The sequence below is a fragment of the Phoenix dactylifera genome, chromosome 1 (genome assembly GCF_009389715.1).
Source record: "Phoenix dactylifera cultivar Barhee BC4 chromosome 1, palm_55x_up_171113_PBpolish2nd_filt_p, whole genome shotgun sequence".
In the NCBI taxonomy this organism is placed as follows: Eukaryota; Viridiplantae; Streptophyta; class Magnoliopsida; order Arecales; family Arecaceae; genus Phoenix; species Phoenix dactylifera.
In genome coordinates, this window is record NC_052392.1 from 10,348,503 (window position 1) to 10,374,806 (window position 26,304).

General features: G+C 40.8%; 1 protein-coding gene and 1 long non-coding RNA gene across 2 annotated transcripts; one reads left to right on the forward strand and one right to left on the reverse strand.

The window, feature by feature from the left end:
- The first annotated feature begins 8,241 nt into the window (after positions 1-8,241).
- LOC103724249 (two-component response regulator ORR22-like) lies at positions 8,242-19,600 on the forward strand. Its single transcript, XM_039126183.1, has 6 exons — positions 8,242-9,005; positions 9,321-9,473; positions 9,773-10,165; positions 10,275-10,351; positions 10,722-12,008; positions 19,314-19,600. The coding sequence occupies exons 1-6, from the start codon at positions 8,858-8,860 to the stop codon at positions 19,383-19,385; spliced, it is 2,130 nt and encodes a 709-aa protein (XP_038982111.1). The 5' UTR covers positions 8,242-8,857; the 3' UTR covers positions 19,386-19,600.
- LOC120110617 lies at positions 15,889-16,900 on the reverse strand. Its single transcript, XR_005511824.1, has 2 exons — positions 16,096-16,900; positions 15,889-16,000 (listed from the first exon to the last, which is right to left on the reverse strand). It is a non-coding gene; the product is annotated as an uncharacterized LOC120110617 (long non-coding RNA).
- Positions 19,601-26,304: the final 6,704 nt, after the last annotated feature.

Sequence of the window (26,304 nt, forward strand, 5' to 3'; positions counted from 1 at the left end):
AAGGTGCTGACTTGATAAGTTTACAAATTCTATGGTAGTTGTATTAGCGGATCCAGATTCAAATCCCTATTTTTCACCATGATATATGGGTGGGTAGGGATATTTGAGATTAATTCTCTATTTTTTTTTCCAGAGAGAAATCAAAACTACTCTCATGTTTAAAGTTAGCATCACCAGATCATTTCCTCCTCTCTTGAATGCTTGTGAAGGACCCACCAATGTTCAACCTATGGCAGCCCAAGTGTTTGATACTTTGATGCCGCCTTGTCGCGTGGCATGTAGATGTTAGATCTCGGCCTCCGCCGATGGAAGCATTCAGTTCTCGCAAACTCAGTTAATACCTGCAACGTACTGACTGATTTCTGGCCTCGCCTTGTCCGGATTTCACCACGGCCGTGTCCGATACCCGAACGTTCTCGCGAGCCCGGATTCGGCTATCCCCTTTCTACGGTCTCGGCGAGCTTTGCTCGCGCTTGGAGATTCGTGCACGGAAAATTGGAGGCCGAATTATTAAACTAATCCAATGGCACCGGACCATCCGATTCCGATCGCACGATGATGATGTGGACCAACCAACAACCAGCTTTTGGGTGTCTCCCATCCAACAGTATGCGCGGCATGGGCTGGATTATGCACAGCATATTCTGTGGACCAAAGCGATCCTATTAAAGGAGGATCGGCTAGATTTAGAGAGACACCGGTAGTGCACATAGATTCAGAGAGACACTAGTGGTGCGGATGTGCACCACCCTCTACTCCAAAACATCCAAGCCATGATAAGAGGCGATGTGTTCCATATCGGACATATTTACAGAGAGGTTAATGAGATCACGGATTGGGTGGCCTCGTACGTGGCTGATCACTTGGAGAAGACTGTGGGTTGGAGAAAGAGACCTGTTTAGAGCACTCCGTGATATGTTGTTTTCTGATTTTCTCAAGTATATCCATGCTAGAACTGTATGGCCATCCATTGTAAGGGAAAAAAATTAATAGTACGCGGCAACAGTTGTTTAATGTTTTACGTCAGGTCTGGTTTTGATGTCCGCAGCAACGGCAATCACATCAAGAGGGATGAGAGGAAAATAATTGGAAAATGGTGGAGGCGGAGGCGGTGGAGGTGGGGGTGGTGGGGATAACAAGGGTGGAGACAAATGATTGGGTGATGGAGACAAGGGCGGTGGAGTTGGCGGTGGTGGGGATAAGTGAGAAGAAGGTTAGAGAGAGGGGGGGAAGATGGAAGGGGTTAGAGATGGGGGACCGCATAGCTGAGGAATGGTGGAAAGATGGGTTGGGAAGCACAAGGATGGGGAAAGGAAGAAGAGATAGAAGGCGAGACAATGGTCGTTGAGGGAAAACACCGACTAGCTTGGAGGGATGGCGAGAATAGTGGTCATGGTGGGATCATTTGTCATGAGATGATGTTCTCATAATTTTTATGTATTCTGAATCTGTCGTAAATTATATGTGTTGTTCATTTAATTTTTTCTAATAACTATTATTAAAAATCTAATAAAATATTCGATTGTCTAAGGAACTTATACTAGCTTGTTTTTTTTAACCATCTTCTTAAGCAAAAATAAAAGCTAGAAAAAAATTTGTTAAGAAATGATATGGTATATATTTGTCAATCTGCCTTTGGTATAGGCTGAAGTGCCTGACCTAGGTTTTGTATGAAATGCTTAACATTATTGCTTATCGAAGTGACGCCCTGATCAAATCGTACAATGGAGAAGAGCCATGTGCCTACCATTTAAGTTCATTTAAAGGCAATTAATATCCATTAAGAACATAACCACGAACTCAAAAGCATCTATGACTTATTATGGTTGACCGTTCATTACAACATGATCAAAATAGTTAATCCTACCCATGTGCATGACCTAGCACCCATTATCGAGTAGCCAAGGTGTCTCACTAATCTCGATAATGGATGATGACCCCTCTCTATATAAGGGGATGAATGAGGATCCCTAGATATATTTTCTCTATACACTATCTTTAGAAACTTTGCCTCTACCTCAAAATTTTTATTGTTTTACTAAAGTCCGGCTAACTTAAGCATCAAAGGGTCCCTCAATCGAAAAACTCCAACAAGTGGACTTTTTTTTTTTCTAATTTCTGGTTGACTAGAGGTCAGCAAATGAATTTAAATCCGAGTTCAAGCAATTCATCAGCTCAACTCTATAATTGGAGCTAAACCGACCTCACTACTTTACTTTGGTAATCTATCGACCTCGGCATTTTAGTTCAGATTTTAGTGGCAACAGAAAAAAAATAGATCTTTTTAGTTTTTATTCAATGTCCCATGTTGACATGGTTTTCATAATGCAGCTGAAATGAATTTAAACTTCACTAAAAAGCCACGTACTTTCCATACATTTTTATCAAGTCTTGACTATCATAAGGGATTAAAGAATTGAGCGAGGAGTGAAATAAGAAAGGATTGTAGTATTCAAAATTTTCTATGATAGATTTTCTTTATTGTTTAAATCTTTTTGAAAAATATTCTCTCAATCTTTGTAATCATTGATTTATGAAAATTAAGAATCAATGATAATAATAATATATCCTTATTATTTGATTTACACTATCAACATATGATATTATTATTTCTTAAAATTACTGTGTTTAACTCAATTCAAACCTAACTTCGAACCTAGCCGAGCATGAGTTTACACAAATGGCTTGAAATCTTAAGTTAAGATAGAAATCAATTCAAGCATCAGTCCAAAATAATGACTTGAACTAAAGCTTAGTATAAGCTTGAATTAAAGATTGATTCGATTTTGGTTTAGGATTGATCTTGTCCTCTCTTTCAAAGACACGACCATCTATTCACTTATATAGAGTTGCTAAAAGCGTTCACACAATGAGATCCATGAAAGTCAATAGAGGGAGGGGGAGAGAGGGATAGAGAGCGAAGAATTAGGGATCTAAATTGGCAAGGTTTCATCTCGAGGGGGGGGGGGGGGGGGCATAGTCTCGTTTGCCACCTTAGCTAGAACCTCGAGAGTAAGGGGGAAGAGAGAAGAATTAGGATTAGGATTTCTAGGAGAGCTCGTAGAAGGAAAGGGGACAGTGTCGCCAGGCTAGGAGATGTGGAGGTGTCGAGTAGGTTACTTCATAGAATGGGATAGTAGAGAGCAGAAGATGGGGGTTCATGGTTCATGGGAGCATATGAGGTTACGAGAGAAGAGGTGGTGGTGGCAATATGTGAGGAGAGGTGGTGGCGGCCATGAGTTTGGGGGGTATCTTTTGAACACAAATCCTCTATGGTGCACGGTTTGCATTGTAGAGTCCAATGTAATGCTTATGGCCGCCATCAGAAGATGGATGGCCATCAAACAAGGTGCCCTCATGTGTCATACATGGCGCATCTTCCACACAAGTCTGCCATTGGATCATTCACTAGTAACTTCGAGATTAGTATAGATGGATGAATGGAGTTTAGAGCGCATCGAGATTCGTGTGGTGGGTGATCCAATGGTGATTCACATGAAGGAGGGCGAATCATTTTTTTTCACATGAAAGATTTATCCCTGACCCAACAGCAGTGTGGAGGGGAGGAGAGGTGGTGTAGTGATCGGCGATGAGAGGTTTATGGGATGGGTGAGGGAGGTAGTGATGGTAGAGGTCAGGATCTTATATGTTGGAGGCTTAGAGCCATAAGTCTCAATTCTCCTCAACCATTGGATCTTAGATTCTAAGGCACCAAAAACTTATGTGTAAGTGGTATATATCGAACCTTAGCAAGGTGAGCTCGATCAGCCAGGCACTCTTCTGCTTGGCATGAAATTAATTTTGAGCCTAAATTGCAGGTTCAAGCTTAGAAAGAACATTTTTTTTTGTGCAACGGCTACTCATATCAATCTAGCATGAATACAACCAGCAAAATCATGAGAAAGAAGATAAAGAAGCCGTGCAGGGATAGCTCCTTGATAAGACCAACGGACCTCTCCTGAATGTTGGGCAGCAAAGGCGGCGACCTAGTATGCCGCCTTGTTCGCCTCGCAATACACATATACAACCTGGAAGGTACTGCAGTCCTCCACAATCTGAAATAAGTCACAGATCAAAGGGTTTTCACCATCCCCTTGCCCCCCCGCCTTGTAACCTCTCGATCACTGAGGTTGAGTGCCCCTCAAAGATTATGCGCTCCGCCCCCAAAACTTGCCTAGTATAGGTGATGCCTTCCTAAGCTGCCCTGAGCTCTGCCCCAATGGCTGTCGGTCCACCGGTGCTTCGTCCCCCAACAACAATCAACCTAATGTCATGGCTCCTGATCACAAATTCCACCTCGGCTCTACCACCAGCACCATTTGTGCTGCCATCGAAGTTTACCTTGATATAGCCAGGGGTGGGGGGGCCTAAGAAACAAGAATGAATCTGGGCATTGTAATAGCAGAGTGAAGTCTCCAAGGAAGCCCTGGCAAACTCAGCGACCTAGATAGAGACTCTCTCTACAATACTCCTCAAGGGAACCCACTTGTCTTTAAAGATTATGGCATCCTGAATTTGGTGCAGCAACTCCTCTGCAGAGCGGATGGACTCAGGCAGGGGGAGGGAAGCCCTCTTCCAAATCTGTACTACCTGCGGGCACCCCAACAAAACATGGCTAATGGATTCCTCCACATTAGGACACCAACCACACGTCAGGGCAATCCTGACTCCTCTCCCAACTAATACACTCCTGGTTGGCAGACACCCCCAAGCCACCTTCCATATGAACAAGGCCACTCGGGGGTGAATACACATTCTCCAAATCCATCTACTATCTAGCTGTCGAGTAGTATCCCCTCCAATTGTCGCTTGTAGGTCCGCAGCCCACACCTTGCCCTACCTGTGGCCACCCAGGCCAGTTTATCCGACGTCCCCCAATGGTATCAAGATATTCAGGATCGTTTCTGTTAGCTGTTCCCCAAAAGCCTCCCTAATCCGCATCTCATTCCACATGCTCTCCCCTAGGATGATCAAGTCACTAACTCTGCAGCTCTCTAGTTTTGTTGAATTAAACAAGGTCGGCACCTTACAAAGTAGCATCTCAGACAACCAACTATCCTCCAAGATAGCAATGGAATGCCATCACCAATCACCCATTTGTTCTCCATGAGCACCCTCAGAGCATAAGAGCATATCTTCTTCCAAATGAAGAAGATATGGCACCCTACTTGGAAGCCTATCGCCCTAGAGTGAACACCATACTTGACCCTCATAAACAAACTCCACAGACTGTTAGGCTTCAAAATGTACCTGGCCGCATGCCGCGCCATCAGCACCCCCCGCCTAGATGTGAGTGAGGGGATCCTTGGACCTCTCCGTTTGACCGGCTGACATACTACCTCCCAATCCAAAAGGTGAATGCCCCCTCTGCCCTCCTGTCGGCCCCAGATGAAATTCCTAAGTATCTGCTCTAGGGGCCGCAACAACATTACTAGCACTGAAGTACTGGACATCAAATAGACCGGTACCGAACTAAGAACCGATCGAACTAAGGTCACTCTACCCATCATCGATAATGCATCCACCTGCCATCCCTCGAGCTTGCATCTGATACTCAGTTCTACCTCGGTGTAGTCTCTGCATGCCACGAAGTCGGCGACCTGTAATTGGAACTCCTAGATACCTCAAGGTGCCCTTCTGCTCTCCCGCACCCAGAATCTCCTTGATGGTTGCCTTCACTTGCGCTGCTTGGTTTTCGGGTTGAAGCTGATGGTCGACTTGGCCAAATTAACCTGCTGGCCTGAGGTTGCACAGTATCTCTCCAGAATTCTCCATACTTTCTAGGCTGCTCTCCTCATAGCCCGCACCAGGAGCATACATTCGTCGGCAAATACAAGATGTGATATCTGAATAGAATCTGGCTCCAATATGTAGGCTTCCAAACTTTAGGTCTTCGCAGCACGCCAAAGTGCCGTAGATAGCGCATCCGATCAAAGATTGAAAAGTAAAGAAGATAGTGGGCACCCCGATTTCATCTTCGAACTTAGCCTGACCCGGGCCCATCCCAAGCTTAGCCCGAGCTGATATTTGGCTGCTGGGTTCGTTTGGCGCCCCAAAAATGTAGGCATGGGTGGTGGGCATGTAGATATTTGACCTCCCGCATATTGTTTGTCCATGATCGCATTTAAAAGACGATCATTATGCCGCTCCCAGCTGTATCCAGGCTGAATCCGGATCCAACAGCCGAGAAGCAATCATCCATCGAAGTCGGGACACGTTTCGACGAGTAACAGGAAGGCGAAGCGGACAAGCGAATCCCGCAGGAAGCCAGCGAGGATCCCTAACTCGTCGGCGTCGTCCTCGTCAGCTGATCTCAGGCGGGCCCCACCAATGGACAGGGCCGGCCATTCGCCAGCCGAAACGCGTCCTCACGGGCGACTCCTCCTTCCGTTATTTATTCCATTAATGCGTCCCGGCATCACGCAACGCGCACATGCGGAGGGCACGGCCTCGTGATCGACGTCTATTTACGGTCCCGCCGCTAGTCTCGCTACCCCTCTCCATCGTATGAGCGATGGATGATATCGTCACGACGGAGAGGAGAATAATAAATGGAAGGAGAGGCGGGGAATCGTACGCCCGTATCTTCCATTTGGATAAGAGGGGTGATGCACGTAGACAAATAACTCTTGCCGTAGCGGAATTTTCCACTATGTATTTCCTATAAACATGCCGTTTGGAAATTGGAATGGGATTCACGCTTCTAAAGTTTACTCTGGGAAATTCCATTAGCGAGTAATGTAATGATTCCAACCAACTTCACTCCTTTCTTATTTGCGTGCAAGGATTACTAACCATCACCCTAGCATCACCTCCTCCCCCTCAAAGAAAAAAAAAAAGGTACCATGGGTGTATACTTTCTTCTCTTCCTTTCTAAATTTACTATTTATACACATCTACTCCTTTGTTATTTTTAACCATTTACTCTTGTACGACTTTGTATTATTTCTTGCCATCTTCTTTGGAAAGTGGGTCTGGACTCCATAGGAGAGCAAAGAATTATAAATTAATAATTAGATATGTTTATTCTAATTTTAGCTTATTGTAGTGGAAGTGTTTGCGGTCTAATTTATTAAAAAATATCAATAGGATGAACGCTACTTGACTTTTATACAGATGATTAGAGGAACTTTTGATTGAATAAGCTATCATTTATCAGGCAACAATCCATCTATACTAATGTAGAGAACAAAAATTTATGTATAGCACATGAACATAGTAAGATGCCGCTACCAAATATCATGCGATGTGTTAAGCACTTTGACAAAAACCCTACAATAAGAATAACTTCATGCTGCACCAATATTTATTTATGTAAATTGATTTTTTATCTTTTCGATAACTGTGATGTAACAGAGAGTTCTTATTTACAGGAACTACTAATTTCGGTCCAAAAATTCTGCTAAACATGGCAGGCTCTTCACTCCATCATGCTAATGATTAAATAGTATACATGAGGATAAAAACACTATTTTATGATGCACAAGTCATTAGAAAACAAATTTAGCTGGCAAACAATTTTTAATAATATGTTTTAAAGAAAAAAAAGAGTTATATAATGATGGTGATAAAAAAAACTAGGCCATAGCATTTAATGCTGGCCATGGCATGGCCCACGGCGCAAAAGAAGCCAAGGCAGAGCACTAGTAGGGAAGAAGATATGAACCTACTTCAACGAGGACAATGGGCAGGGCTTATGAAGCCTCCACTGCCGCACAAACTGACAAAAGGATAGGGACGCCCAGAAAGGCCTCATTAAGGCAAGTGGCGAGTCCAACTCATGGATTTAATTCTAATCATCCTAATTATAAGTCCCACTAAATCCCCCCGGAATCAAAAATGACAAAATCTCATCATCAATCATGAAGCACTCGATAACCTGATGCCTGCATCAAGAGATCAACAACCGCCCAATAGAGTGATCATGTCGCCTGCCATGATATCATTTAAATATTTAATTGTCTAATCAAACTATCCAGTGTTTATACAAGGTTTTGTTCCACAGAAAGACTTACACGGCACACTCTACCTTTGCATCTTAGCAATTGGAAATTTCTGTCACCATCCCACGCACTGCTGATTCCTGGCATTTGCCATAAATTACTTTCACAGAAAGGGATGTATAACAGTATAATTGCCATGTAGTGCTCATAAAAAGAGTTGTCTCTCCTTGTTAATTATAGCATCTCATTGGCATTAAAAAAATTATAAGTATGGCTCATGGGGCATGATGCATTGATAACATAGTAAGGAAAAGCTGCCAAAAAGAAATAAAGCCATCCTCCTTTAATTTTGGCTCATTAGCTCCCTTAGATCCCAGGATTTCTATTTGTTCAGGAAATTATTGCTTGGGTGCTCATTGATTGCAGGGGGAAAAAAATCAAGAAGTTCAAACTACAAAAAGGAGAGAGAGAGAGGTTTTCCATTGAGGTCCCTCCATCTCTACCAAGCTCTGTTGTTGCTTTCCCTATTTGACTCCCTTCCAATTCCCGTAAAACATTCCTTTCCATCAACACTTTCCATCTCTGTTCTCTGCCAGCCCTTCTCTCGCTTGATTCCTTTCAAAGCCTCCATCCTTCCTTCTCTTCGCTGTGTTTCTTGGTCTGGTATTGAGAAGGGACTCGGGATCTCGACTGTCTCTGTCTACTCTTCTCTCTTCTCCCCCTTGATTGCTTTCGCACTTCCATGGAGTTCTCTTTAGAGCTCTTTCTAGGTTCCAAAAAGGAGTTTAGAAGGTCAAGTGAAGAGTTGCTTGGGGTGCTTTGAGAGTTGAAGCAGCTCCGAGCGCAGTTCCGAGGTGATATTTTTTTTGTTTTTCTCTTGTTTCCTTGCTTTTTGGGTGGAAAAATTGGAGGAGATGACAGCAGAAGAGAGAAAGTGGAGCATGGGGAGAGAAGGTGGGCCCAAAGACCAGTTTCCGGTCGGCTTGCGGGTTCTGGCCGTTGACGATGATCCAATTTGCCTCAGGTTGCTTGAGGCTCTTTTGCTTCAATGCCAGTATCAAGGTTGGATCTTTTTTACTCCTCTTTCCTCTTAATATCTCCTTTCTTTAATTTTGTCGATCTTGGTTTCGGATTTTGTCATTATGGGACAAATTGGTACAGGCTATTAATTTCCCACATGAAAAGATTTGATCTTGATTTCTTGTTTATGTTAATTTGTTGTTGTGTTTTCCTTTGTCTCTTTATAATATATATATATATATATACGGTGGTGTCTTAATTTCATTTTTGATTTGGGTCAAGTTTGGATTTTCTTTCTTTCTTTCTTTTTTACAATTCAATTGGGATCCGTTTAAAGAGTTTATTCGGTTCTTGTAGTTACGACGACTAATCAGGCTATCATGGCTCTGAAGATGCTGAGGGAGAACAAAGACAAGTTTGATCTGGTCATCAGTGATGTCCATATGCCCGACATGGATGGTTTCAAATTGTTGGAGCTTGTGGGCCTCGAAATGGACCTCCCAGTCATCAGTAAGTCTTGGATGTTGTCTCAGTTTTTCCAGTCATCCTAATAATGAGGATATTGTCGATCTTCTTTAATTCAAAGCTTATTCATCTTTAATCAGGAGTAGTGACAAGTAGGTTTATAGACAGAATACGTTTAACAGTGACAAGAAAGATTTTTGATTAAAAATGGTTTTATACTCCATTTGTGCTTTTTAGCATCGCTGTGGTACCTTAATATATTTATTGAGTTTTTGTCAGTCATATCTTGAAATTTTTAGTTGTTAGTAAACGCAGTTGCTGAACAAAGAAAATCTGTAATACAGTGCTATCGGCCAATGGTGAGACCAAAGCAGTGATGAAGGGGATAGCCCATGGTGCCTGCGACTATCTTTTGAAACCTGTTCGGATTGAAGAACTCAGGAACATATGGCAGCATGTGGTTAGGAGGAGGAAATTTGATAGCAAAGATCATAATAATTATGATAACGGGGATGATTCCGATAAGGCCCAGCAGGGTCAGACTACTGGTGGATCATCTGATCATGGCGGGAAACTCAACAGAAAGAGGAAGGACCAGAATGAGGATGATGAAGATGATGGTCAGGAAAACATGCATGAGAATGAAGAACTGTCCACTCAGAAAAAGCCGAGGGTTGTGTGGTCCGTTGAGCTGCATCGAAAATTTGTAGCTGCTGTCAATCAGTTGGGAATTGACAGTAAGATCTTTCCTGCCACAACTGTTTTTTGTCACTTCCTGTTTTAGGGATGGACTGAATGTTACTGAAAAGTTTGTGCTTGATGTTTCTGTTTATCTTTCTGTTACAGAGGCTGTGCCTAAGAGAATACTTGATCTGATGAATGTTGAAAAGCTCACAAGGGAAAATGTTGCAAGCCACCTACAGGTACTCCATTTGTTTTGGTTGTCGATTTCCTTTTCCCCCTCTCTTTTTTTTTTTTTTGAATTGGCATGCTATGCTGGTATTGAGGTAAACACTGCCAAAAATTCCTGTACTGTTATCCTGATAAATAGGGCCTTTTTGTACTTGATGATGTCCTGGACATTAGTAGATGTTGTTCTAATGTCCAATTAGTCAAGTCCTCTTGAATGTTTAGTGTAATGAAGGAGCAATATTTTGAAGAAAAGAGCATATTTGATAACCATAGTGCTCCAATTGGGTTATATAGCTGCCCATCTCCCATTCATATTGTATCATCTCTGAGTAGGTAACTGTGTTCCTGCTTTGAAGCTGACTGCAAATGTTCTAATTGCAGAAGTACAGGCTCTACCTCAAAAGACTCAGTGCTGTGGCAAGCCAACAAGCTAACATGGTTGCTGCTTTTGGGGGGAGAGACCCCTCCTCTTTACATATCGGTTCTTTGGACGGATATGGAAATTTTCATGCATTGGCTGCTTCTGGTCAGCTACCAGCCCTTTCATCTTTCCAAACAAATGGAGTGCTAAGTAGAACAAATCCGGCTGGATATGGACTGCGTGGTTTTGCTACCTCAGGAATAGTTCAACCTGAACATACCCATTGCAACACAAACAATCCCATCAATGATCTTAGTAAGCTTCAGCACATTAGTGTACCAGGAAGCCAACATGGGAAGTTGCTCCAGGGGATGCCCACAACAATGGAATTAGACCAATTGCAACAACACAAGAGGATGCAGGAAGCAAGTATCCATTTACCTGGTGGTTTCTCTGGTGCTAGACTGGCTACTGGCAGCTCCAGTAACTCATTTGTCAATGTAACAAACAGCCCATTGTTATCACAAGCATATCGGCAGCATACACAGTCAAAGGGGCTGGGCAATCACTCTTCTGTAGGAATACCATCCATGAGCTCAGACCCTTTCCACATGAGTGTTGGTGTTTCTTCCCATTTGCCTGATCTTGGTAGATGTAATGACACCTGGCAGGATGCTGTTCCATTAACCAGCTATACATCCAACACTTTGTCTATGAATGCCCCTTTTCATCATAATGACTTAGCTAATATGGGAGCCAGTGTTCCAGTAGTTTCACACATAGACAGAAATCGTCTGAATATTTCTTCCAGCAGTGTAGTAGCGGCACCTCCGCATGATGCTGTCACTGGAAGACTTGTGCAGTGCCAAGCCAGCTCTCTTGGTGGGAACACGATGCTAATGCCTTCAGCTATAGAGGAAGACTCAAAGTTCTTGAACTTCGGAAGTGCAGGCACCACTAAACAGAAATCAAAGGAGGCAAATCAAGACCATATTCATGAACCTAATCTTATATTCAATTCTTATTCAAATTCTTCATTGTCAAGTAAGCTTATAGTTGATTCTATTGCTGAGAATCAGAGACTGAACAACGGTTATCTAAGCAAAAAGTTGGACATAAATGGGGTTGGCCAAACAAATTTTATTGCTCCAGTTCCTGAACAGAATTGCAAGATTGATAAGTCAACCACCAATATCCAGCCGACCTTTAAGGAGGATTCTACTTTGGAGATTTCTAAATCGCTGGGTGGATTCAATTCTAGTGGCTGCAGCTTTTTTGATGATTTGGTCAATTCCATGATCAAACCGGTATGATCCATTTTCATTTGTTTACATGTTGCTCTAAATGTTACTTTTTTCGTCTTCTGCGTAGCATTGCTAATTATTGGTGGTGCCTGTGGCTTACTGAAATGCTTATTTGGTGGTAAGCAAAGTTCTCAATGTAAGGTTTGATTTGGAAGATAAAACATATCAGATGTGTTTTACAATAAAATAGAACTATCACATCTTCAAAAACTGGGATGCTGCTCTTCAGGATAAAGGAAATGGAATTCAAGAACTCAACTCAAAAGTAGATCGCCTTTATCTTTCATCTCTTGTTATGATCCTATCACAATGCTCCACCAGCATTGTTCAGTTTTGTCACTGTAATGGACACAGCCCTCTTATAAAGAAGCGGGTTGACAAAATTAAACTACAATAAAAGCAGTAGATATGGATGCTGTTAGAACAAACTTGAACAACCAAAAGGTTGTAATTCAAGCAAACAACTTTTTGAGCAACAAGTGCCAGCTTGGTCATCAGATTTTGTTGAAGCTCTGTTGGTTATTATTTATGAATGTAAGACTTCATTGCATCATAGTGATTCAAAATAACAGTTTGATTGGATGCTTGGATACTGAGAATCCATATTTTGTCATGTGTGATGGTCCAAGGCCAACAATTTGAGGCTATGCACTGTGCGACTTGAGGATCATTCGTTGAAGCAAATGCAAGTTTCTCGTTAAGAAATGAACCAAGAAACACTTACCACACTTTCCCTCACAAATGTTCATCACAATACGTTTACAGTGCAACTATGAATAATCTCTATGCATTTAAGGCATGCCAACTCATAGAAAGAACGGAAGACACATCAACAGATAACAACTGAAGCTGTATATCTAATAGCATGTACACAATATAACTATTATTCTATCTGCACCAAAAAACTCTCAACCATCATCACTAACCAATACATAGGTAGGAACCATTTGACATTAGATAACGCAATTTCCTAACTGGCACATTTCCCCACTGGCTATTTTTAAATTAGGAGCTCACACGAAATATAAGTCATTTTATATTACATTGTGTTGTAAGATCACAATAAGAATGCTTTTGAGTTGCCCTTTTGTAATTGGTAGTAATATTGGGCATAACTTTTGAAGCTGATGTTTTCCCTGGATGTATCTTAGGTAGGTAGCTTTTTCATTCTTTACCTAATGCAATTCGACAGTTGTAAAATTCATGGTAATGGGGCAGTCATAGTAGAGATGTAATGAGATCCCCTGACACGGAAAGGATAAAGTTACTCCTGAATTATACAGAAATACAGAATCAGCTATTAAAGTTGTAAAGGAAGATTAAATGTCTTCTTTCTACATTTACATGCTGTCTTCTTGTCAACTATGTTGTTTTGATAAATAATACAAATACATGCACACATAGACACATATATGATGTCTCAAAGCATAGACATTTTCATCAAACTTTGCTACTTACCTAGAGTCTGGAATCTTCTCACTGTTATGCAGTTCAGACAAGTTTTTCTGAGTCTCTGAGTCCCCATGGTGCCTTCTAATTATTCTGGTATTCCATGTGGTAGGTGTCTTATACTAGTAGATCTACATGATCTGCTTACAGATCAACAAGCATATAGAGGGTTATCATGGCCCTTTGATGAGTGCTGACTGCTGAGTGTATCATGTATACATATGGCTACTTATGGTGCATCACGACCTCTTATTTATTTCATCGTGAGTCGAGCACGTGTATCATGTATTACTTCATTGTGGCCTTCTAGTACATTTTGAAGTCAATGAATTTGTATATAAATTCTCTGTGTTATTATTGACCTATATATGCCAATGAGTTTTTTTATGACTGACTACTCAGAGTGGACATTCATTTTAAAAGATGGCTAATTAAATTTTTGAACAGTAGGATGCCCAATGGTAGCATTCAGAATATAATATTGTTATCTATGGTAATGTGGCCAAGCATAATTAACAACACGATGCAATTTTTAGCATGGCTATCATCTGCACTGATGCTTTTTGCTATTAGTTGGATGAAAGAAACTACGTTGTTAATTGACATGTCTACACAACCTTAAAGTTTATTAGATCCAAGAGAAAAGGTTTTAATTTGTGCATTCATATACATTGGGTTCTCCAGATGAACACTCAAATGTTACAAGCTGTATAATATGCCTACCAGTTGGAGCTTTTGGACCATTTGCCTAAATGAGCATCATAAGTACATGACTAAAAGAGGCGAAACATCTAGGCTCAAATGCCCACTTGCTTGCCTTTAGTGGCAATAGGGTAATTATGATTGCTCAAACTAGGCAAGTATCATTGATGACTTTGTTTACCTACTTCGTGCCTGGATACATTTGACTCATTTTGTAGTTTATGTAAGGTTTTATGCAGTACCTTTTCAACAGCACATTCACTTAATCACCATCTGATGGTGAATTGTAAATAACTCAACATGGTAACAGACATTTTTGGTTTTACTTTAATTATGGTGAGTGGCTGCTTAACTAGTGGGTATGATATTTCCCTCCAGTACACCCTAACCAACCGACGGCTTTGAGCTTGAGGCTCTTAAGCTCATTTACAACTCTGCTCTACCTTGTGGCTAGTGCTCTGGTGATTGATAGAGGACAACTAAAGAATCATAAGGAATGCATCCTATGATCCTTTTAGAACGTTTTCTTTGCATAATGCTACTGAGGCATAAATCCCCCCCCCCTTATATGGCCCTCTTTTAGATTATGTTTGAAGCTGTTCTTTTGGTCACCTTCCTCTTCATAGAATTCAATGTACTGTATCTATTTTTTTCAGAGATTGTTATTATGGTGTCTTGATGTCTTTTTTCCGTAAAAGTAAAATTAATGGGCTCCAGCATTCTTCTTTCACATGATCTGAGGTCTTTTTACAGAGAGTGGAGGGAGAAAAGAAATCCTCAGGGGATTAATTTTCTGGTGTTTGGGCATTATTTATATTCTTGTACAGCAAGAATATTCTTGTGAAGTCGTTATTGCCATGATAATAGGTTTCATGGTCCCCTGTAGACACAACATGTGGGGCAATATAAAGCTGCAAAATATAAGGTAATTGATCAATGGAATGGTTCCAAGGTTTCTCAAAGAATGGGAAAATATGCACATTCCTTTACTGGCGTCTGCTAGCGGCCATAGCAAAATCTGCCCTTATACCAAGAAATATGCTGAGGAATCACCAAGTGACAAAAGACACGTTGAGATTTTTGCACCTTAACATCATGGAAGGAGATGCCAAACTGTGCACCCATGTTAGTTTATGTGGAAAACTTTAAACTGGTTATAGGTCTATTTGTATTAAAAATATGTTCAGCGAAATACTGACATTGAAGCTCAACTTTTATCTCCTATATAAATAAAACATGGAACTGCAATATTACTATAATAAGATATACACTTTACAAGAATATATTGTTTTTTCACAATATATAGACTATGTATATAGAAGAGTTAGAGTGGGCACATCTAGATTAGGGCTGCAAATGGGTCGGGTTGGGTCGGGTCCTAGGTGACCCCGATCCGACCCGGTTGCATGTTCGGGTCCTAATTTTGGACCCAGACCCGACCCGGTTGAAAAACGGATCGGGTCGGGTCGGGTCCATACCTACCCCGATGGGTCATTCGGGTCGGGTCGGGTCCGGATCTGGTCGGGTCCGGGTAAATGGCATCTATGACACGTGGCGAATATCATGTCGCCCTTAATGATGATGGGACGGCTAAAGATATGGGCGGCCCCCCTCCCCTTTCCCATCCGAAATCGGGTAAAAAACTCAAATTAATTAATTAACATTTTCATAAATAGTAAGATTATTTTTTTAAGAGAAAACGAACTAAAAAAAAAAAAAGAGATAGTGGCTTAGCTTTTTCTTTTGGTTTTTTGGGCTGCAGGGCAGTGGAAATGGAAGGAGCCACAGTGGCTGCTGCAGCACCACTCTTACCAGTCTTTCTTCGCAGAGGGATCCACACCACACTGCAGTAGATCGAGCAAATCAAAACTATATTGAGAAAAAAAAAGAGAGAGAAAAAATATAAAAAGATGAAAAATAAAAAAGAAGTTGATCTTACCGTGCATCTTCTTCTTCTCTTCCTTGGAGATTCTCTAGTTCTTGCTGAAAGGATGGAAAATCAAGAGACAGAGGAGAGAAATCGGAATAGAAAGGGTTTTAGTCTTTGAGATGAGGTATCTTGAAGAAGCTGATGGAGGTTTTAACTTTTGAGGGAGTTAGGGTTTGAGGAAGACTAGATCGTTGAGGAAAGAAGCTCGGAGTCTGTCGATCTAGAGGGATTTAGAGCCTTAGAGGTCAATCTTTCCCATGCAGCAAGATTTTAGGCTCTCACCGCTCGGAGTTGGTTGATCAGTTGATGGAAGCGGCAAAGGTGTGAATGGGTAGGCTAGTAGTTTAGTCAATAGAAGAAAACCTGGAAACCCTAAGGAACGGGGGTCGGTGGATGGAAGAACTGAAGAACCTCAAAACCCTCAAAGACTAGATGGAATGTGGCGGAGAACCAGAGAAGAAGTTGCTAGAGAAGAGAATAGAGATGGACAGACTCATGGAGTACCTATAGTGATCGGTGGATGGAAGAACCGAAGAACCTCAAAACCCTCAAGGATGAAAGATCGGATGGTAAGTGGAATAGGGGAAGAGAACCAGCGTCCAGGGAAGAAGTCTCTAGAGAAGAGATCGAGAGAATGGAGACGGACAACGACGGACTGATGGAGAATGGACAGTGGACTGGAGAATGCAGTACGGCGCTTGAGTAGGACCACGTGGGCGGCCGAAGGCGAGAAGGCAGGATTTAGGCATTTAGCTTTATATAGTAACGGGTCGGGTCGGGTCCCGGATCAAGATTGGGTGGACCCGACCCGACCCGGCCCCGCGGGTCCTAAAATTCGGGTCGGGTCGGGTCTAAAGCGGGTCGGGTCGGGTCGGGTCCCGGGTCGACCCGACCCATTTGCAGCCTTAATCTAGATACAGCAGAAACATGCATCAAAATTGTATTGCATGAATTATAATATTTCTTAGTGGTGACGGTCAATTCCTTGTACATATAATGATGAATTCAAGGCAATAATGGGGTACGATATGTATGACATCACATTAGATGTCTGTGGGGAAATCAGTAAGTCGCATGGTTTCATGCTTGTTTTAAGGAAAACAGGACAAATGGATGAACAAGACTAGAGAGGTGATAGCTAATAAATAATTGGAGCTAGATCTCAGCATGTGCCTTTTACATGGTATATCAAGAAGGAGCATTTACATGGTGTACTCTTTTCTAGTCATCTATTAAAGTGGTGTCTCGGGTGGGGGGGAGGTCTTTTAACTAAAAGAAGGGCATATTTTGCAATGGAATCCCAAGAGAGAGAAACTTGAGTGCATAATAAGCTTCATGAAAAGATGGCTCAAAAGGCTTTGCATTATGATAGATGAGATTCTGTGCATTTGCATTTGTTTCCCTAATGTTGCAAATGAGCAATAAATTTATCTAGTCGGGGGATACGAGTCCATGTCACGTAGGTGTTGCCAAAGGATGTTGGCATCATTATAGTTGGAGCTAATTCCTCAAACATTAATAAGGGATATCAAGGAGAGTTATTTACATGTGTCTTGCAAGTAGATCAACAAGTGTGGAAGATAAGAAATGTGATGTCTCTGATGGAATTTTTAATTATGGTAAACAACCATATATAACATATAATGCAAAGGGAAACCTTCATATTTGGAATTTTGAGGTCTAAATCTGGTTACTTTGGCCATTGTGAATGCTATGATGTCAGGAAGGATCTCAGAGTGTAATATCTGTCTGAGATAATTTATGCGAGTCATAGAAACACGGATAGGCTATATAATCAAAAGTTATGATTGTACATAAATTGGTGAAAGTGGATACCTTGAAAGAAAATACAACAAGAATTTGAAACTAAGTTGCGATGCTCACCAACTCTTTCAGTGGTCTGGACTTGTTGCCTGTCTGGTAGTCCTACGCCACTGAATGTGTTATTATATTTCACATTAGTAACCGTGATAGAATTTCCACTGAAACAATTTGCTAAAATTAAAACTTGAGGTGTAGATTACCATAAATTATTTATATCTTGTGTTCTTTGAGGCAAATCTGGAATAGGCCTGATTTAATTCTTGAAATATTACCGTGCATCATTGGACGTCAACATAAATTCTGAATTTCCTATCCTTTTTTCCCAGTACTACTTCTATCTATTTTTAGTTTGTAACTACCGTTAAGTCACAATGTTTTCGACATGATTCCACATTTACTTTGTTGGATTTACTATTTAAGTGCTTGGATATTCATCGGTTCCTGAACAACAAATCTCCTAGAAAGATTCTTCCAATGAAACTATTATGAATTAGGACCTCATACAAGGGGTCATTAACTTAGTTGCTTGGATCAATATTTGCAATTCTAAAATGGAAGATTCAAAATATTCTTGGGGTGTCTAACATTACTATGATATTCAAGGTTTTACGAAATCACTGGGGTAAACGGAGCCTTTTGTATCACTTGCAATTGCTTTATTTGGAATGTTGTCAAACCTGGTAGATTACAAGATTGTACCTCTTAGACTACAGTTGGGATATGATAGAAGAAATATGGCTGAGGTTGTTTTGTCAGTTTTGTTTTTGGCTGTGATTTTCCTGCACATTGTTGGCTCGTCCAATCTTTCCTATCTTTGTCGTCAAATCAGATTAATATTTTTTCTGCTGAAAATTCTTAACTTACACATGAGCTTTTTTTCCCCCAGGGTAAGTGTCTTTCCTTTGTAAAATTTCGGGGTCCATTATGTTGGTAGAGGAGCTATTCCATAATATTGTGCTTGAATAGCATCAAGTGCCACATTCCAAAAGAAAATTCTCCTATGAGAGCGCATCCATTTCATGTGCAAACTATTTAAAATTCTGGCATAATACATCAGAATACACTGACTATAAATTCAATTTGTTCTTCCTATTTATTTGGATAATTTGGGTGATGGTGGATTTGATTTGTCTTTGAAAGCTTATTTCCAAGGGAAGCTGGTCAGGCATATCCTTTCTTCTATCTGCATCTTGAGGGTCTTGTTATCATTATTAGAGTAGTTTTTTCGCCATTCTACCTTCCGGCATGTTTTCGTTCATTCTTTTATCCATTTTAGTCCATTTCGTGCTATCTCTGAGTTGAATATAAACAATCAAGAATTACACAGTTCACTTATTTGTATTGCAGAATTTACAGGTGTGATGTTTCTCAGGTATCTAACTGTGTTACATTGTGCCCTGCAGGACAAGGATGACATTGCATTCATGGATGGTGACATAGGTTGCGACTTCTATCCTCTAGGTGCCTGCATGTGAAGCCCTTTGTAGGTTGTTTGGTGCTGCTGTCTAGTAAAGGAGTTTGTAACATTATTTAGTCAGTTTGTGGCAAAAGATTCTAGCTGCAATTGCTGCTACTGTTCTGATTGCTGTATAGATTAGGATCATCAGATAAGAGGTGGTATTGCATTTGGAATTTTGTGGTGCACAGCCATGGATTTTGATTTTGATTTGATGGTTTCTGTGAGCTATGATGCTAGTGATTTTGGATGTTTTTTGCTCTTGGAACCGATGTGTTGCTCCGTAGGTTCCATGGTATAGTTAGGTTATCATGCGTCACCTTGCGGAGTGCCATTTCCATAATTACATTGCTAAATATTCCATAAGGTCAGAGTAGACACCATTTAACTGTGCACACAAATCTAACTCCAATTTTTATGTATCATGGTGGCGGCATTAGCAGGTTTGAAGCGATGAGAGGACTGAAGTAATAAATTGTTTGGGCAAACCTTTATATTTTGTAACTTAATTTGCGAAAGTATGATATTTGGCGAGCAACGAGACGGTTAACATTGATTGTCAATTCATATCCACTTACCTTTTCCAGAGTTTTCTCTTGATTGTTTTCTATCATGCATTTATTTGGTGACTGGTCTAAAGTGTAAAGCCTATAATCGGGCCAGATCTTATTGATAGGCCAGATCTTGGTACCATTGTTTAACTTAAATCAGGTAAATAGATGACTCACAGATATGTCTGCTGCAGGCTCTGCTTCTAAGTTTGCATGCCGGATTCGATGAACTCTGTACTCCGAGTTGAAAGCATAATTAACTGACCGATGACAGTGGATTAAAGATAGGTGGCTTCATTAGTTCAAAATCTTGAGGACAAGCAACCTTCTCCCGGTTGGGTGGAATTCGAAGTGTCTGCTTGCCAGGATTCTGTTAAAACGAGCTTTCCTGAGTAGAGGAGGTTGCTAGGCATCAAGCTCTCGAGAGTTTCAAAAGTTTAATAAATTGAACGCATGGAGAAGGAATGTTCTTTCCAAGCTTCAAGACCAAAAAGATGCCAAACTCCCTATGAGCACAGCCTAACTTTAATCAGGTATTTATTTCAATCGAACTCCAACTAATGTCGTTTATCATATTTGTGTGCTGGTTTGACAGTGCCATAAGATTTTCATATTTTCCTTGGTTGTGTGCATGGGTGCGATTTCTATTATAGCTAAGCTCGTTTGTTATTGGTGAAGTCTGGTCCATGCATGCCATAGGGTGCAAACTTTATACAACCAAGGATGGGTCGATCGATCCAATTGCCCACCCAAGCAACAAATGAGGTGGTCTAGTGGGGCACAATATATCGCATTCATCGAAACCGACCATCGACAGCATATTATTACAATGTTCTAGCGCATGGTCCAGTTGCGAAAACAAAATTATGACATAATGCGATCATACACTGCTCTAGCACAATTTGCGGGTTACCACCAACAACAAACTGGGATCAGATTTATCTACTAACAAAGAAAAATTGATATATCTCTTGCTTGTATCTTTTGTAATGATGCGTTAGGTGTCAAAGACCCCCACACTAACCTACCGCCAGGGTTGATTGCATCTTTTAATCCTTAGTAGGGTGCATCACCCAAAGAAAAGTCTATAGCCAGGGTACCCTATCACCCTACGATTCTCTTGGGATTAATCCTGAACTTCAGGCCATTTCCATCCTATTACACTTGCAGCCTAGAAAGTAGAAACTAGTCCTAGAGATCAATAACAGTTTATTAGCCTTAGTAGTAGAGATCGAGCTCTATTCCTCCAACATCCTGGTCTTGATTTCTCCACCACCCCTGGATCCGAACAATGCTCCAAAGAACCAGTGCTCGGAACACCTCGTTGGCGACCAAATGCTGGCCCACAGCCACAAAACTTCTTATAAGCAAATGCCTCTGGAGACTCCCGGTGTAGGAGTTCCTGGTGCGAAGGCTGCGATTCCTAGACCGACCACCTCTATTCCTTGGTACGCGAAGACATGATGTTGCTAGGACAAAAGCGACAAGTAGGACGTCTCGTTGGGGATGGATATGAGCCTATTTCTCATGGACAGAACCCTTCTCGTGGGCCCGGGAAGACAACATTGTTGCTAAGTTTCTCGAGAATCGAAGACTTTAGAACCGACAGCCAACCACGGCTCATGCCCCCGCTAGCTCGGTGCCATTGATATATATGTACTTCTGAACCTATGTTTTCTGTAACATAGTTAATATGTAACATAGTTGGTGTGATATGTAACCTTGTTGGTATGATATGTATGTATATCAGAGTTGTCTTGTTTCTGTGGAAGGTGGGTTGGAATAGAATCCTATGCTGCACTGAACGTTGTTTCGAATTGCGATTGTTGCCTGGATGTCGAGGAAACGGTGACCCATGCTTGATGTATGGTGACTTTCGAATACCCGGTCGCTTGTTCTCTGCATCCCAGGCATTGGAGACCTTTCCAGCCTATTTGACGGATGGTGTATACAATGCCCTGAACAAGAAGTAGGGTTTATGCAGCATACATTGCATATCACATTTAGTCGCCCGGAGTGACATTGCTCATAGTTCTTGACTCAAGTGGATGAGATGATCCATATTTCCATCCGGTGATGCCTTGAGAGCTAGGAACATCTGAGACTCCTCCACGGCAGCTTCTGCGACCTCCACCCTCTACTAATTTCATTTTATGTAGCTTTTGGGTGCAAGTTGGTTGTACACGACTAATCGTGGATCTGATCTGTGCTTCAAATTTGGATCCATAAGTGAGGCGTACATGAATCCCAAAGACCTGAAACTCATATATTGGAGTATGGATATTGTAAAATGGGGCCCAATCTGATGGAACCTGATTAAAATTGATGAATTAGTTTAAAAATCCAGATCTAATTTTATGAAATTACAAAGACTTGAGTTGAATCCAACCCAAAAATGGGCCTGATTAATTGCTTTTCAAAGTTAATCGACTTGATTTAGATTTGAATGTTAATTGAATCGGTAACCAGTCCAGCATAAGACTAGATTAAGGACAAATATATTTGGTCGCCTGCACATCCGAATCCACTTTGGGCATTTGGTAAGCTTGAAATGAATTTGAATTGACCTCCCACTTGGTCTATTTTAAGAAAGAAAAGCCCTAAAAGTGGCTTTTGGTCGAGAGGGAGCCGAACCCACTTTAGTGAAGTGGGCTCTAACTCGCCCTACACCAAACCAAACGGGTCCTAAGCAAGATTCTAATTAATCCAGCTGGTTCGAGGCCTGGAAGCTGGCTCCATGCTGCGTGCGGCGCAGTGCAGCGCCACGTACGTGTTTTCAAGAGGCTTGTTTTGATTTTTTTTTTTTTTTTTGCTGCTAAAGAGGGTGAATCATACCTGACGAGTATGAATGCATCTAATAAAATCGAAAAACAGAATATTTTGGAGTACCGAGACAACTTTCCATCACCAGTACATAGGATGCTATCGGAGTAGCTGACTATATAATCAACCACCCAATCTGCCATTCTATTAGCTTTACAGAACACATGCTTGGCCTAAAAGGTCCTGCCATCTCTCACCATAGTTCAGATGTCTCGCAGCAAAGGGTGGATGCAACTGTTGCTCCTAGAGCCTCCGAATCCAACTGATGATAGTGATCGAGTTTCCTTCAGAATAATAAAACTAGCCCATAAGATATATCAAGCATAACGAAGGTTAGCCCATGCGGCCCGCAGCTCTGCAACGGGTATCCGGATATCAATCTATATTTTTCGTTGGAGGCTTATTTAGGGCAACCGAGTAGTTAGATTTTGCTTGACATGTCATGTGCTGGGTCTACATCTCTTTTTTTTAGGAAGGACGTGCTGGGTCCTATCACTTGGTGATGTTTGTCTATCATGCAATTAATGATGAGATGGGTATATAGTCGTCCTTGAGAACATTTCTCCCAATAACATCACGGCAGGTCCCGTCATACACAACTGTATCTCCCAAGTCTGATTGATGCTTCCATGTGTGGTGTTCTTGCCGCTTCTCACGTAACAGCTAGCCTTTTTTGTTCACTAGTTGGGCTTTAATTAGCGAATTAAGTGAGCTTGGATCTATGCAATGTCACTCCTCTGTGTGTGTCTGTGTGTTGGGTCCTGCACGAGATTCAACTAGCAGTCTCATAAGCTATCAGTGAGCGACACGTTAGTCGCAAACTTTATTAGTAATGTACACACTGTAAAATTATATAAACTAATAAAAGATTGGAAACGGAAGCTTGAAGGCAAAGAGATGGTTTGCCTTTACATTGTCCCATCTAGATTACGTTTTTAATATATACCTAGTATTGCAGGGACGGCTTTTGACCGGAGCCTTATACAACAGCATACCCCACATTAAGCTAGCAGAGAAAGAGAACTGCGTTTCTCTCGAGGTATTGTCCGCTTTGGACGCTCCGGCCCGCGTGTCCAGCGCAGACGGGGAGAAACTAGTGCCCTCACGGTTTTGTCCCACAAAAGGGCCCTCGAAAGAAAAGGATTTCCACCCTCCATTTAAGACACAGAACCTTTCCGCTACTAATCGATGTGGGACTAAATTCAAGGCCCTCTTTCCCTCACAACATAGCTCCCCCAGCGGGAAGGTCCTGTGTCGGATTTTACCCGCGCTAGCCCCCCAGGCAACCTGAGGGGTTGTCAATGGAGAGAGGAGGCGCCCCTTCCTGGCGCGTCATCTGTTGCGCTTTTAGAGGGGCAAAAAGTATTTTCTGGCTTTCCAAAAGCACTTTTGGATGAAAAAGAGTGTTTGGTAAAAATTTCGGAAAGTTGTTTTATCTTTTCCAGAAAGCTAAAAACAGTTTTTTTGGAAGAAGCTCCATTTTGGAGCTTTTCGAAAAAGCTGTTTTGAGCTTGGTCGAAAAGCTTTTTTTTTACTAAAATACTCATAATAAAATATAACAATTATATACTTTGTCTCTTTATAAACCTAAAAATCTACTGGAGCCCTAACAAAGAACCCTAGCCATAGATCAGACTCCCTTCCATGCAAGAAAAGATATTCTTATTTTCTATTATTGTATTATACTATAAATATAATATTATATTACATTATATTATAATACATTAATATGTTATGTTAAATAATTTAATATTATGTTATATTATGAAAAATTAATGTACGCTAATAATTATAATATTTTGTACCTTTATTATTGTATTATACTATAAATATAATATTTTTTTACTTTATATCATAATACATTGATATGTTATATTAAATAATTTAATATTATATTAATTATTATACTATAGTATACAATATTATATTACTATATTATAATAATATATATTGCATTACAATAATATTATACTATATCATATATTTATATATTAATATATGTTATATTTTATTGTGCTCTCTTGTATAATACTATGCAATGTTCTTTATAGTAATTTTGTCATACAAAAATACTTTATTAGTTTGTTTACTAAACACATATTAAAGTGTCACAGCACTTTATAAATATAGTTACCAAATAACAAATAACTTTTTATAAAAGCTCTACTTCTAACAACTCTATTTCTAAAAGCTCTACTGTCAACAGCTCCCCCAAATAGGGCCTTAGTCATCCCAGCCACGACGAGGTGTGAAGATCACTGCTCCGTTATATATGGTTGCCTGAAAAGCATTGTGACCATATCTTATTTCTTTCCTCCTATGTTCCTTTCTCATTCAAATATTGAGGGTTTTGATGTAGCACAAGTGCCGGAAAAGAGGAGAAGGAAGAACAAGAGAGGGAGAAGGAAGAAGAGGTTCTAGGGACGCAGGAAGAAGAGAAGGGGAGGAGGAAGAAGAAGAATAAGATGTGGGGGAAAATAAATTCTTAATCATTCATTCATTAAAACCCTAATCATAAAAATAGTCCCCTATATATAGGGCCAAATAAACACAATTAACATAAAACCCCCTTACACAAAAATAACTTCTAATAAGCCCATAAATAACACAATTAAGCCCTAAAATGCAAACAAGCCCAGAAATAAAAATAAAATAAATATGCAAATAAACGGGTCTGACTCAATCCGGGGGCTTAGGATCATCTGAATGAAGGGCTTTGATGTCCCCATCAACTCCTTCTGGATGAGAAAAACTCGACCCCGTCGAGTACAGGTCTGGCCGGCTGTCATATTGCTCCAGAAGATCGGGGTCAAGGCGCTGCAACTGTGCTCTGAAAATCCACGTCACATCAGACTTTGGTCGACCTTTCCACCGAACAAGGTAACGTTGGTAACCACCATTTCTGGTTGAAATAATCTGCTCATCCAATATATATTCTATTTGTTCTCTGCGTGCATGAAATTTGGGAGGTGGTGGTTCAACAGTAGGTAATAGGTCAGGGTGTCCAACATGGGTAGGTATATCAATAAAGGGGTCAGAAGGCATGAATATTATCTTTTTGTATGGAACTAAATCTTCAATATTAAATGTCGCACTAATCCCATAGTCATCAGGAAGATCCACAACAGATGCATGCGAACTGATTTTCTTTAAGATTTTTAACGGTTCTGCACTACAAGTTTGCAATTTCTTATACGTATATGAAGAAAATCGTTCAAGCCTAATTCTTATCATGACGTAATCTTTTTCACTTAACTCTTTATAACGTCTGTGTAAATCAGCAAGGGATTTATATTTTAAGTTATTAAAGTAACTACAATTGCTAATTTTTTGATGCAATGAATGTGGATGTGATGCAATTGATTGTGCAGACTCAAAGACTCTATACTGATGAGACATGAAAAATAGGTCTATGGGTTGCCTAGGTTTGTAATTATGCACCATTTCGAATGGATTCATACCTATGGACTTGTTAACCGAACTATTACATGCAAACTCAATTGTCGGTAACATTAAATTCCAGGTCCTAGCATATGCATTCGGTCTGAGCCTATGATGTGGAAG

Excerpts from the sequence above, each read along its gene's own strand:
- LOC103724249 (XM_039126183.1), top strand. The coding sequence starts at position 8,858 with ATGACAGCAGAAGAGAGAAAGTGGAGCATGGGGAGAGAAGGTGGGCCC. Across the intron at positions 10,166-10,274 it reads CAATCAGTTGGGAATTGACA|AGGCTGTGCCTAAGAGAATA; the intron begins GTAAGATCTTTC and ends TTTCTGTTACAG. Across the intron at positions 12,009-19,313 it reads TCAATTCCATGATCAAACCG|GACAAGGATGACATTGCATT; the intron begins GTATGATCCATT and ends TGTGCCCTGCAG.